Source organism: Aplysia californica, unplaced genomic scaffold (assembly GCF_000002075.1).
Source record: "Aplysia californica isolate F4 #8 unplaced genomic scaffold, AplCal3.0 scaffold00233, whole genome shotgun sequence".
Classification (NCBI taxonomy): domain Eukaryota; kingdom Metazoa; phylum Mollusca; class Gastropoda; order Aplysiida; family Aplysiidae; genus Aplysia; species Aplysia californica.
This window is the reverse complement of record NW_004797503.1, coordinates 328,954-341,453: the sequence shown is the minus strand read 5'-3', so window position 1 is coordinate 341,453 and position 12,500 is coordinate 328,954. Positions and strand designations below refer to the sequence as shown.

The window sequence follows — 12,500 nt, the reverse complement described above, 5'->3', positions numbered from 1 at the left end:
TCCCCATGTTGCGACACAAATTTGCAAAAAAATATCTTTTTACGTTAACACTTCCTCAAAGCATGTCGACAGTAACATTCAACTGGTTTCGTTCTTTCAAGCATCATGTTCTGCAGACACAAGCGTTACCTCCAGGCTCTCTGTGTCCTCCAAAAGGTTCGACAACACCATGACGACCATCACGTGAAGGTCAGACAGGGTGGGCTGGGCCAGGACATCCAGAAGTTTGGTGATGGCCTCCAGTTCTCGCAGCACGCGACGGTTCTCAGCTGAAAGTTGACGTGTTTATGAGGTGAGATAAATCTTTATAGTTTAGTCACTGACATGATAGTTAAGGTGTTTCATTACACACACACACACACACACACACACACACACACACACACACACACACACACACACATACACATGTATATATATATATATACCCACACAAGCATGCCTGCCCACATCCACAAACACATACTCTCTCACACATCTTTTGTTAGAATCCATACATATACACACATAATATATGATTGCACTCATAGACCAACAGCCATATTCATACGATATAAATGAACAACTATAGTTAACAATGATGTTTTAGTTTTAGTAAAAGTTTTACGGCACTTGCAACACAATAAGGTCATATAAGTGCCGAAAATTAGAGGTGTTACAAGAGAGTAACAAACACAAAATAGAAGGAAGGGAGATAAGGACGATAGACGTTTGATAGGAAAAATGGGCAAACCACATCAGAGCACCCGCCAACCACCCACTAACAATGATAATGTTTGAGCTAGATACATAACCAGTATGTTGATGGTAATTTCAATTTAGTCAACCAATATGCAAAGATAATATAGAAGGAAATTTGTAGACTGTTTTAGAGCTTCATGCAGAGAAATACATGACAAACCATGGCCACCAAGGCCAGATCTGGCACTTGAAGAAAAAGAAGAATGTAAAAAAATCCTCAAACATAACCCAGAAACAGGGTAATTCCAAGACTTATGGAGAATCTGGGCCCAAAGAAAATACAAAGCTAACAAAATAACTGCTTTTATTATAATAAGACTCTGCCAAACACCATTTTGAAAAGTGACAAACTACGGAGCCTTACACTGAGCAGTCGATATAAGACAAAGAGTGGACAATGAAAAGACAGAGAGAACAAAAAAAAAAAGAAAGAACTGACCAATAAAAGGACAGGAACAGAACAAAGGAAAGACAGAGTAAACAAACACAGGATAAACTGATCATAAAAGGATAGAGACAGCACAAAGAAAAGACAGACAGCAAAAGGAGACAGAGTGAACAAAAAATGACAAACAGAACATAAGAAGGACAGAGTGAATAAAAAATGGCAGACAGACAGACAGAACAAAAGAAGGACAGAGTGAACAAAGAAAAAGACATCCAGGTCCTGTCTCCTCACCGTCCTGTGTGAGTCGGTCCAGGGTGAGCAGGGCCAGCCTCTGAACGATGGCGTATTCCGACTTCATCAGGTCCAGGATTGGCTGCAGGCCCTCAAACTCCCGCACCATGCCCCGCGCTTGGTAGTCCTAAGGGGTGGAGAAAGGGAATAACAACTCATGAAAAAATGAAGGGAAAATAAATGGGATGAACAACATGAAAAATAAAGGGAAAAATAGAGGGGAAAATAAAAAGGAAAATAGAGGGAAAAAACAAGATAAATACTGATCTTCAGTTAAGTGTAAAAAAGGGGAAAAGAAAGAAATTGAAGCTGTAGAAAAACATTCTTAGATATTTGTTTTCAAATAAGTGAAAAAAGAAATAAGTTGATGTAGTAGTAATAGGGAGAATTTTTTAAAGCAGCAACATACCCAGACAAGTTAGCAAGAAAGAAAAGGCCAATGGCAGATATTCAGAGCAGTGCTTGTCAACCTCTTTATAACCAGTGCCCACTTTTGCCATCTTTCAGGGGCTAAAATTTTGGTACCACCCACCTACTTATATGTCCAAGTGGGAAACCCTTTCCGGTAAAGCCATAGGTGAGGTCTTTCATCTAAAACTAAGTTGACCGACTACACACACCTTATGTCTCCACTATCTGTTGGGCCAACATGATGTCATGCCTGTAAGATAAGTCGAACTTGTTCAAACTCTTTATCTGCTAGGGGGGTAAACTTACTATACCTGGACCCTCTTTTGGTTAAAAAAATCTAAAAGTGACTTATACATCACTACATTTGTCATTTAATCTAAGTAAGTGAACCTATATTGATAGTTCTTCATATAAAAAACGAACTCCCGCTCAAAGAGGCTTGTTGTTTGTCAAGTGCTGAAAATATAATTTGAAGTTGAACTTGTTGAGGTAAGGAGTTAAGAAGGGAGACCCAAAAATTAGACCATTAACGTTACAACTTTTTTTTTTACAACAGTGTACAAAAAAGTTTGGTTTTTTTAGTTCAGTAAGAGTTTTACAGCACTCGCAACTATATAAGGTCACTTGAGTGTGCAAAGTTTGTTTACCATGACCAACTGTGCAATAGCCTCAATGGAGTTTTTCTGTACGTCTGGGTCGGAGGATCCCAGCAGACGGATAAGGGGCTCCACACCGCTGGCCTCGTGGATGGCCACTTTGCTGGTGAACTCCGTGGCCATGAGGGACAGAGCAAGGGCGGCAAACTCATGGATCACCGAATCCTCTGTCATGTCAAGACACGGGGGGGTGGGGTTGAGAGTGTGGGGGGGGGGGGGTCGAGGAGGGGAAGGAGCGGGGGAAAAGAGGAGGGGGGGGGGGGAATACAGAGAGCATTTTTCTTTTATTTTGATTCAGCTTTTAGTCTTCGTAAAAGTGAACACATAAAACAATTTTTAAAATATCAATCAAACTTTTGAGACAAACGCTACTGCCTGCCCAACTCTCTGTCACAAGTGTATCAAGCACTTGCAACATAATTAGGTCATGTAATGCTGAAGATTTGAGGTGCTACTACAGAGTAACGTACAAATAAACTGTTACTAAAATGTAACACACAAAGAAAAGAAGGAGGAGAGATGAGGTCAATAGACGTGTGATTGGAAAGAAGGATTAAACCTCATCAGAGTGCCCACAAAACACCCAGATTACAAGGTTCAACCTTTCAGGGTTCAAACAAAGACAAAAGACAAAGAGAGAGATAAACAGTGAAGTGGTGTGAGACAGACAGGCAGTCAGACAGTAAACAAAGACAAACAGACAAACATAGACAGTAAACAGAGTGAGACAGAAAAACAGAGACTAAGAAAGATGGATGGGACAGCATTTCAAATTTCAGTTGAGACTTACATCATCAAATATTTCATAACTTTTTCTCGTCGCTCCCAACAGTCAATTTCAAGTGCAGCTATGCTGCTCTGCCAAGATAGCAGAAAGAAATAGACCAACTTTTTGTTTTTTCTTTTAAAACCATTGCCAATTTTAGTTTGCAGATCCTCAATAAAAATAAGGAGTCAGCATGTGCTATAAAGGATATAAAACTCCTGCCAGATAACTTTTGTGTCTATCCTCGTCGTTTAAATCAGAAGGAGGTTTTCTTGCATGTTGAAATATTTTCAAAAACCTTTTAAATGGTACTAGAGCATAACACCATCGATATGCTAATACTGAAAGTCGTTTTCGTCATGAAAAAAGGGTATACAACAACAGCTGGCCTCACCTTCTGGACTGAGAAGTGCAACAATGGAAGAAATGGCTTCGGGTCTCTTCCTCAGGGCTTTGCGTACGTCCGCTGTAAAGAAAGTAAATGTTCAGCTTTAACGCCCCTTCAACTCTGTGAGATTTTTCTAAGATGCAGCACTTTGAAATTTAACATTCATTCCTGATAAGACAATAGAAAATGGGGGTGGGGGGGGTTCAACCTTAAAGACTCCACTAAATGAGTTTAATTCAATATCACCACATTTTGGGATTTGAACCGAAGCCAATAGCTCTGTGGCCCAGCATATTATGGTACAAACTGAGCTAAGAGAGCCCCTATAATCTGCTGAGAATAACTGTAAAAAGTAAGCACAAAGAACAATTTTTAAAATATACATCAACTTTTTTAGGCAAACACTACTGCCTGCGTAACTGTCACTTAAGCATATCAAAAGACTTGTTCGCTGCATTTTTGTCCTTTTTCCCATAACAGTTAGATAGAGAACTCTCTTCTAATTGCTTCAGTTCTTGTAAACGACTAAAGTTGAAAGAAAAAAACTTGGAAACATTACCCAACGGGTCCATTAGCATTGTACTAGGCCGCCTGTATATATTTCAACTTCTATATAATTTGACAAATCATATACACAAATATGCTTAACTTGATGAGGATGATTTTGGTTCATAATAATAATAGTAATAATAAAAATAATGATGATAATGATTTAAAAAATAAAAATAATAAACATTCTAACAATAATAATAATAGTGACAATAATGATAATATCAATAATAATGATAATTTTAATATTAAAAACATTAATAATGGGATTTTATATCGTGTGTAATCCCTAACAAGCTCTAAGTGATGTACAAAGCAGTTATCAGTCAACATCATTTTCAATACTTGAATTTTGAAGAAAAAAATAAAAGACAGAAACTCAGAATAATGAAAACATAACATTGCTTGTGTACGACAAAAAAGAAACGTAAATGATTTCTCCTCAATCATTTGAGAAAAGCGCAAAGAACATACGGTGAGCACAGAGAACTCCGAGGGCCATGATGGCATGTCGACGTACGGTCCGGTCTTCTCCCGCAATCAGATTCAGGAGGGGGTCCACAGCCTCCAAATCCAGCAACAGCTTCTTGTTCTCGTCACCTGATAATTAATGTCAACATAATTTAGGGCTCGTCCCTTTCAGAAAGTGCAAAAACATTGTCACATCAGTGGCCAAACCTACTGACACTACAATATAAGTTATACGGGCCCACAGATGAACTGAGCAGGACGGCTCAATATATGATACCGGACTTCAAGTGTGATGCGATCGAGAAGAAGAAAAGAAGAAGTGTTGATGATGAAAGTGAGTGGGGAAGAAATAGTACCATAAACAAATCTTCCTGTATGACTGAATGAACTTTTTAGATCTACGAAAGTCTGTGCTGTATATGACATAGGAAATGGCTACATCTGACAGAAAAGCCTACTGCAGCAAGAAGATAGAGAACAATTGGTATGCAGAAATCTTTCTAATAGTAATCCACTCCTTTATCATCCAAACCCTTTGTTATAAATTACTTTTGTACTCATGCTCTTTCTATTCTACTCTTTTAACTCCTATCTGTTGTCTCATACACTCTACGCTCTTTTTTGCCTACATTCCTATAGCATCTGTATGTGGTCTTAAATACTCTATCAGCACTCATGATCTGTTTCATACATTTCTTTAGCACCCATGCACATCTATTTGAGTTTTGAACATTGAGCTGTCTTTCCTTTTCGTATTGAGTTTAACTAGTGATTACTTTGTAAGAAAAGTGTGAAGTTCACATTCTCATTTTCAGAGATTCAATGTTCAGCGTTACAGCACAACAAGAGGGTCCACAAATTCTTAAACAAGCTCACATTTCTCCACAAACTTGTAGATGGCCTCGCAGGCTTTAGACTGTACGTCCTCCTCTGGACTGGTCAGCATGAGGACCACCGTAGCCGCCTGTCTGCTCTCCACCAACAGAGTGTCAAACTGCACAGACAGACAAACAATAGAAACAAACAAGAGAAATAAACAAGAGAAAAAAAAAAGAAATAAACAATAGCAATAAACTATGGAAATAAACAACAAAAATAAACAACAGAACTCTCTTCAAAATCAAGATACAATGAGAGTGAGATGGATGTAGTCACTGCTATTGATCGATAAAGTAACCACTAAGCATCAACTGATCTGTTAACTATAAGACAAAAGACATCCCTCTCAATTCGACATGTTTAATATACCATCATTTGATGCAACATTCCCAAGACCAGCATGTTGTCTCACTTTGTGTATGGTCTGTCAGAATACAGACTTGCACACTCAAACGAATGGTCCAGATTAAGTAACTCATACAGCTGTGAACCAACTTGACCTCTGAGGTAAAAAGAAACCTTGCTCAGCCCTTCTGCCAGCAGTCTGTCATTGATCCAGCTGACAAAAGGCTCTTCAAAGGTGGACAACAGATGTATGTACAAAGAAAACAGCTTTGGTTACCTTGTGATTAAAGACGTATAAAAATTACTCTTACAGAAAGGCTCACTGATTGTGCATGGTAGACGCATAACACCCTGGCCTTTTTTGGGGTATGCGTACATTTGTTAATCAAAAGGAAAATGTGACCAAATATGTCAAACATACCACATCATCGGGAGGAGGCTTTTCATCCTTCTTCACTTTCTTTCCCATTGTGAAAGCCTGAAATAATAGAATAAGAATATAAATAACAATATCACAACAGAAGAACAGAGAAGAGAACTTTTTCCACAAGCACATAAACATATCCATAAATGGATGTAAAAATATTTAAAATAATAACACAAACATAAGAACTCAGAAGGCTATTCTAACAAGTTAATTGGCCATCCTGAATGAATCATCACCTCAGTCAGAGTACAGAACTTGACATTTGATTACTAACATTCTTTTAAACAATAAAAAAAAAGTCTTTAAAAAAAGAGTCATGAAATTACACTCCCTCCATTGAATCTGTCAATGTTATCTTGATATTATCATTAGCAAAATGAAATGTTGTAACATTCTCATAGAATGTAGAATCTGGAAATATTTTTGTTGAAATCATATGATGTTTTTTCAAGTTCCTCAAAATATATTATGGCCATCTGAAGTGAAAAAACAATCTTAACTCATTCGCTACGCCGAGCCGTGGGGGGCGGCGCGGCTAAAGTGCCGTCAGTACGCTAAGCCGCCCCCGGCGGCTCGAAAACCGATCTTCAATTATAGCTTAGATTCTATTCCAATCCACATATCCATGTTAAAATAAAGGTCATAATATAATGTTGACTTCCGGGTCAAGCATTTCCACTCACAATCGGAAGTTTAGATTCAGTTTTGAAACTTGATTTCGTAGTTTATTCGACTTTGTTTTATCGCGATGCCAAAATTATAGTCCGGACACCAGTCTTAGTGATTTTACACAACAAAATCTATCATTATTTTGCCCACTAAAGAAGTGTAGGACTCTTTTTTATAATATTGATACGATTGGACTCAATTGCCAATGCACTGTTATTGAGAAATCAATATTTTTGAGTGCCAGATCTAGGTCTAGATCTAAATTGTCAAAATATGTTTTTCTCCCAAAAATCACTACTTTTTGATGAAATTACACAAAAAGTGCCACTCAAGACATGTACAGGTTTATTCCAAACGCAATTCTGAATAATTCCATATAAGATACGAGTGGGGTTTTTTCTGTTTGTGATCGTTTTTCAAGATTATTTTTAAAAATTTATTTTTTTCAATATCGGATGTTATGATCCAAATGTACAAATATTATGGAATGTATGTGAATTTGTGCTAACTTTTCAATATTTTCCAGTTTTATATTCATTTATGGTTATTTTGATGTATCATTTGACTAGGTGCAAGCATATTTTTTGAGTTTCACCAAAGATTATAAAGTTTTTATTTTCAAATTTTATCCGTATCCAATCAAAATTGTGTTGCATAATCGCCTTTTACAGAAACCAAATTTGAAAAATACATAAATAAACATTACAAATGTATTCTACAATCCATACTGAAAATATTGGTATATAATATGTTGATATTTTTTTTAATTTGTGGCCCCAAAGACCTTTTAACTGCCCCCTATTCATCATCTCATTCGCCCTCCCGGAAAAAATTCGTCCCTTATTTATATCGGAGTGATTATTCGGACTCGAGTCCGAATATGAAAAAATGTTATTCGGACTCTGATTCTTGTCCAGCATGACATCACTTCTGACTTCCTGTGACTCGTGAATCCGGCTTCCTGTCCTGCCTCACTTGTGACTCGCCTCAGGCTGGGTAGAGACCGGGATCACTTCGGGCAAAAAGGCGTTTTGTGAAGGAGCCGAGTTTTAAACTTATGATGAATTTGAGGCCGGCCTGAAAAGTTAGAGCACTTCTAATAAATGTTTATTTGTCAAGAGGTCATCAGAAGCAATTAAAGATGGCTCGTTAGCGTATGTCGGGGTCGGATGGGCGGCCTGCACACGTCTGGCTGTGAGCGTGTCGGGGAGGGTGGTGGGAGGGGGGGGGGGGCACTATCGGTCCGGGCTTTGAACGTCGCATACGCATTAGTCTTTTTCCCCCCGGCAACTGATCATTATTACAATAATAAGCTAGTCTTGACGTAGATCTACGTAATGAATTGTACGCTGGTTTATGGAATCAAAAGTTGCCGTATGCTCAGCTCTACACAGCAACACAATTTTTCTTCGTTAACAATCGATATAAATAAATAAATAAATAAATAAATAAATAGCATTTGTATAGCGCATATCCCCGCTCAAAAGCAGGCTCTATATGACACAGGCTTGTGTATTTGAACGAATCTGTCTTTTTTTTTTACACAGCTCATAATATGCAGGTGCCAGGTGGTCTGCTAATCTTCAATTTTACCTTTTTCTACAACAAAGAAAGTGGGAAACGTGGAGGGGGGGGGGGGGGCGTATCAATGAGGCGGCGGGCATTGGATCAGCAGATAAGGTGTGGGGGAAACTAAAAAATGGCGGAAAATTGGAAGCACTGAACGTTAGATCTATAGAACGAAGACACTTCCTTTTTTCCGGACCCTAGTCCGAATAACATTTTTTCATATTCGGACTCGAGTCCAAATAAGAAATTTTTTTATTCGGACTCGAGTCCGAATAACGACGCCTAGATCTATATTAAAAAGGGTTTCTTGATCGAATTAATTTGAGGACCACAGTAGGGATTTGGACAGTAGGATAAGAAAATATTTATGCCAAAACTACGATACTAGGCCAGTTCAAGCTGACCATGCAGACCCCATCAGCAATGAACTCTGGCAGTAAACACACCATCGATCCATAAAAGAAGTAATCCTAAAAAAACAGTAGAGACGGATTGGTCACACGCTCCGCCAAAAGTCAACACCAATCAAGCATTACAAGGCAAATCCTAAGCTTGAATCTCTATATAGGCCTAGGCCTACCCAAAAATTCATGGCATCAAGAGGTGGAATTAATGAATTATTATAATAGGAGCTTGGCTCTAATTACGTGGGAACTGCTGGAGAAGCCCAAGATAGGGATGCAGGGTGAACTCTTATTTTGGTGGCCTTTTTCCCAGACGATACTGTAACGAAAGTGGCTATTCTCACCCGCCCGGAAGTTCTCGCAAGATCAACTCCTCCCCTCTTCTCTCTCTCTCCGTCTCTTTCTGAATACTGTCTATCGGTGTGGACGATCAAATTGACCAAAACAAAGTTAAAAAATGATGTTAAAACACAAAAGTAAATAAATTTGGTTGTCTACAAAGATGCTACGGCTATTTAACTTTTCGAATCGAGCCGAACTACGCGGGTCGCCATTTTGTTTTGCCAGGAAATTCTCACGCTACTCCTCTCTCTCTTTCTCTCTCTCTCTCCACTGCCCACAGACAAAATTGTACGCTTTTAGTAGGCTACAATTGTAATGGAACGTTTGTTCACTGCACAGAATTCTACAATTTTTCTGTTATCACAGTGTAGAATTCTGTGGTTTAGGGTGAACGCAAAATTTGGTGAACACGCACCGGGTGAGAATAGCTACAAGACTCGCCTGCACTATTCTCACTCCGGGTGAGAATAGAGGTGGCCTACTGTAACACTAACAGTAGGACTGTTACTGAACAGACCACAGGGTCACAGTCACAGTAGGAAAAATAAGGAATCAAATTCAAATCTAAATCAAAGCAATGCGGGTAAAGAATGATAAAAGAGGGAAAGTAGATAGATGTACAGATCTAGAATCTAGATGTAGATATCCCTTTAGAGAGTAGCACAGCCTGTGTAGATCTAGTGTTTGTAAAGTTCGGTTTGTAAAAGCCAGTTCTGAGTTATAATTAACCAGAATCCCTCAACTGATCTCACAGTGATTTTTTTTCTAAATCTAGATTCTAGATCTAGATCTACTAGATATCTAGATCTAGATTTTCTAGATCTACACCTCACATTAACGACTCCAGAAGTTGAAGTCACTCTGATCTCTCGGAATCGGATTCTCTCTAGATCTAGAACTAGATCTAGATCTAGATCTAGATCTAGATTATTAGATCTAGTCTCCTCACAACTCCTCTGCCACGAACGTTAGCAGAACCTGTATCAACTGCTGCATAACAATGAAGATTGAAATGCATGTAATAAGACTATTTCAGAAAGAAAGCAAAAAGAAATGTAAGGCAATAATCACAGTATAACAAAAACATCACCTTTATTTCCTCCCAATCCCTTTGAAAGCAGCTTTTCGGAGTTGCCGGAAGTTGACAACCGTTGCTATACGACAATTGTAAAAGCCAACACACCTGAACTCAACGAGATAACAAATATGATTAAAATAATAGATTTGCAATAATATTACTAGCTAGATTGTCCAAGTACGAAACTCATTATCTGAATCATGGAACAAGTACTCTGATCATATTTTATGATTTTGTTAATAGAAAAAGAATTTTTTAAATTGTTCCATCAAAATATTAACGGGAACTAGAAAACCCCTGATCTATTTATAGGCCTAGTCTCGAGAAACGATCGTGCTGCAATGTTCGAGGGGAAATACGAAAGTTGTAAAACCATTCGGCCTACTGTTCTGCTAACTCTAGGAACATACATTTTTGAAATATTTGTTAACCTTGCTCTAATGTTAAGAGCTTCTTTTTGTGTCTCCTCATTTCATTACATTTATCCTCATAATTTGCATCCTCTGCAGGCTATTAGGCCTGTAACGAGGCCTACAGACACAATCATATTTGGTCTACACTGTCTACAGTTTAAATAATGTTGCTGTTAAGGCTAACAAAAATGCTTCCATTGTTAGAGACCGGGGTCATGCTACTGCTTATGGGTTGCTGGCTTTTTTTAAAGGGCGGTGGGGTTCTGGTTTGTAGGCTATGTCTGTGGGGTTTTATTAGGGGGGTGGGGTGTTTGTTTGTTGTTGTTTTTTGTTTAGTTTTTTCGGTGTGTATTCTTTTCTTTTTCTTTTACATCCGCTGCTGATCCTACTTGTGTTAATTGTTGTGTCTTCTGTTCTCACAGCTGCATAGATTGACCAGTCGTGAGAGTTGGGGGGGGGCACCAGCTGATGTCGGTGGTCAGCTGGGAAGGGAAACGTTAGATACGACAGTCATCCAAAGAGAGGTCATTGTAGCCGCCAGCCATATCTCATCTCCGCGGAGAAATTATCAGGGCGCACAGTGTGGAAACACTGAGCTTATATGCAGTTGCTAGCGACGTAAAATAAATATCAAACCGAAACTTATATCAAAACACTAGCAGGCTCTCGTCAATTTTTGGGCATTTAGAGTTATTGGTATAATTTTACAGCTTGTTCAATTTTCTTTATTTGGATGAAAAAAATATCCGTTTATCTTAAATACAAGTCGGGATATTTGAGAATGAAGGATGTGGGGGTCACCTGTTTTCAGGGGTAAAATTAGTGAGAAAATGGCCGCGAAATATTAGTTATTTCCTTAGCTTAAGAGTTCGTGGTAACTGAAAATTTATATCTTTTGTGTCTTTAATCAACGGTTTTCAGAAAAATCCACACAGAAATGAGTTCTTTCATGGGCATGAAAGGTGTTGAGCCCCAAAACAAAAGTTTCATAAAAATCCACAAACCTGCGAAAAAAATGCAAATTTCTTCACTTTTATTATTTTAACGAGTGCCTGATTCCACCACGCTGCCTCAGTAATGTAAAATGAGCCTTGCGCTAATTACGTGATCTAAACACGACGATACACTCGTCTGAATCAAGGGGAATAACTACTGCTTTTACCCACATTTTGTTTAGTCAATTTCTTTCCATTTTTTGTTGTGCTTCGTCAACGGGAAATATTTTAGTGTCCCTAATCTGTTGCTTGTTTCTAATCTAGACTTTATTACGACGTATTTGCTTCCTTCTGTTTCTAAATTTAGATAGATAGATAGATAGATAGATAGATAGATAGATAGATAGATAGATAGATAGATAGATAGATAGATAGATGAACACTTAGATAGATAGATAGATAGATAGATAGATAGATAGATAGATAGATAGATAGATAGATAGATAGATAGATAGATAGATAGATTGATAGATAGATAGATAGATAGATAGATTGATAGATGAACACTTAGATAGATAGATAGATAGATAGATAGATAGATAGATAGATAGATAGATAGATAGATAGATAGATTGATTGATTGATGAACACTTAGATAGATAGATAGATAAATTGATTGATTGATTGATTGATAGATTGATTGATAGATGAACATTTAGATAGATAGATAGATAGATAGATAGATAGATAGATAGATAGATAGATAGATAGATAGATT

The 12,500-nt window shown here is 37.9% G+C and overlaps 1 protein-coding gene across 4 annotated transcripts in view; it reads right to left on the bottom strand.

Annotated features, from left to right (window-relative positions):
* The window catches only part of LOC101853391 (armadillo repeat-containing protein 3), a 31,530-nt gene extending 21,090 nt beyond the window's left edge, over positions 1-10,440 (bottom strand). For all 4 annotated transcript variants that reach the window (XM_035970196.1, XM_013083459.1, XM_035970197.1 and 1 more), the window contains exons 1-8: positions 10,387-10,440; positions 6,307-6,363; positions 5,538-5,655; positions 4,665-4,790; positions 3,648-3,719; positions 2,479-2,654; positions 1,421-1,547; positions 130-269 (exon numbers count right to left, since the gene is read on the bottom strand). In XM_035970196.1, coding sequence (XP_035826089.1) covers positions 130-269; positions 1,421-1,547; positions 2,479-2,654; positions 3,648-3,719; positions 4,665-4,790; positions 5,538-5,655; positions 6,307-6,354 — 807 coding nt within the window. In that variant the 5' untranslated portion in view covers positions 6,355-6,363; positions 10,387-10,440. The remainder of the gene's footprint in view (positions 1-129; positions 270-1,420; positions 1,548-2,478; positions 2,655-3,647; positions 3,720-4,664; positions 4,791-5,537; positions 5,656-6,306; positions 6,364-10,386) is intronic.
* Between the last annotated feature and the right edge of the window lie 2,060 nt (positions 10,441-12,500).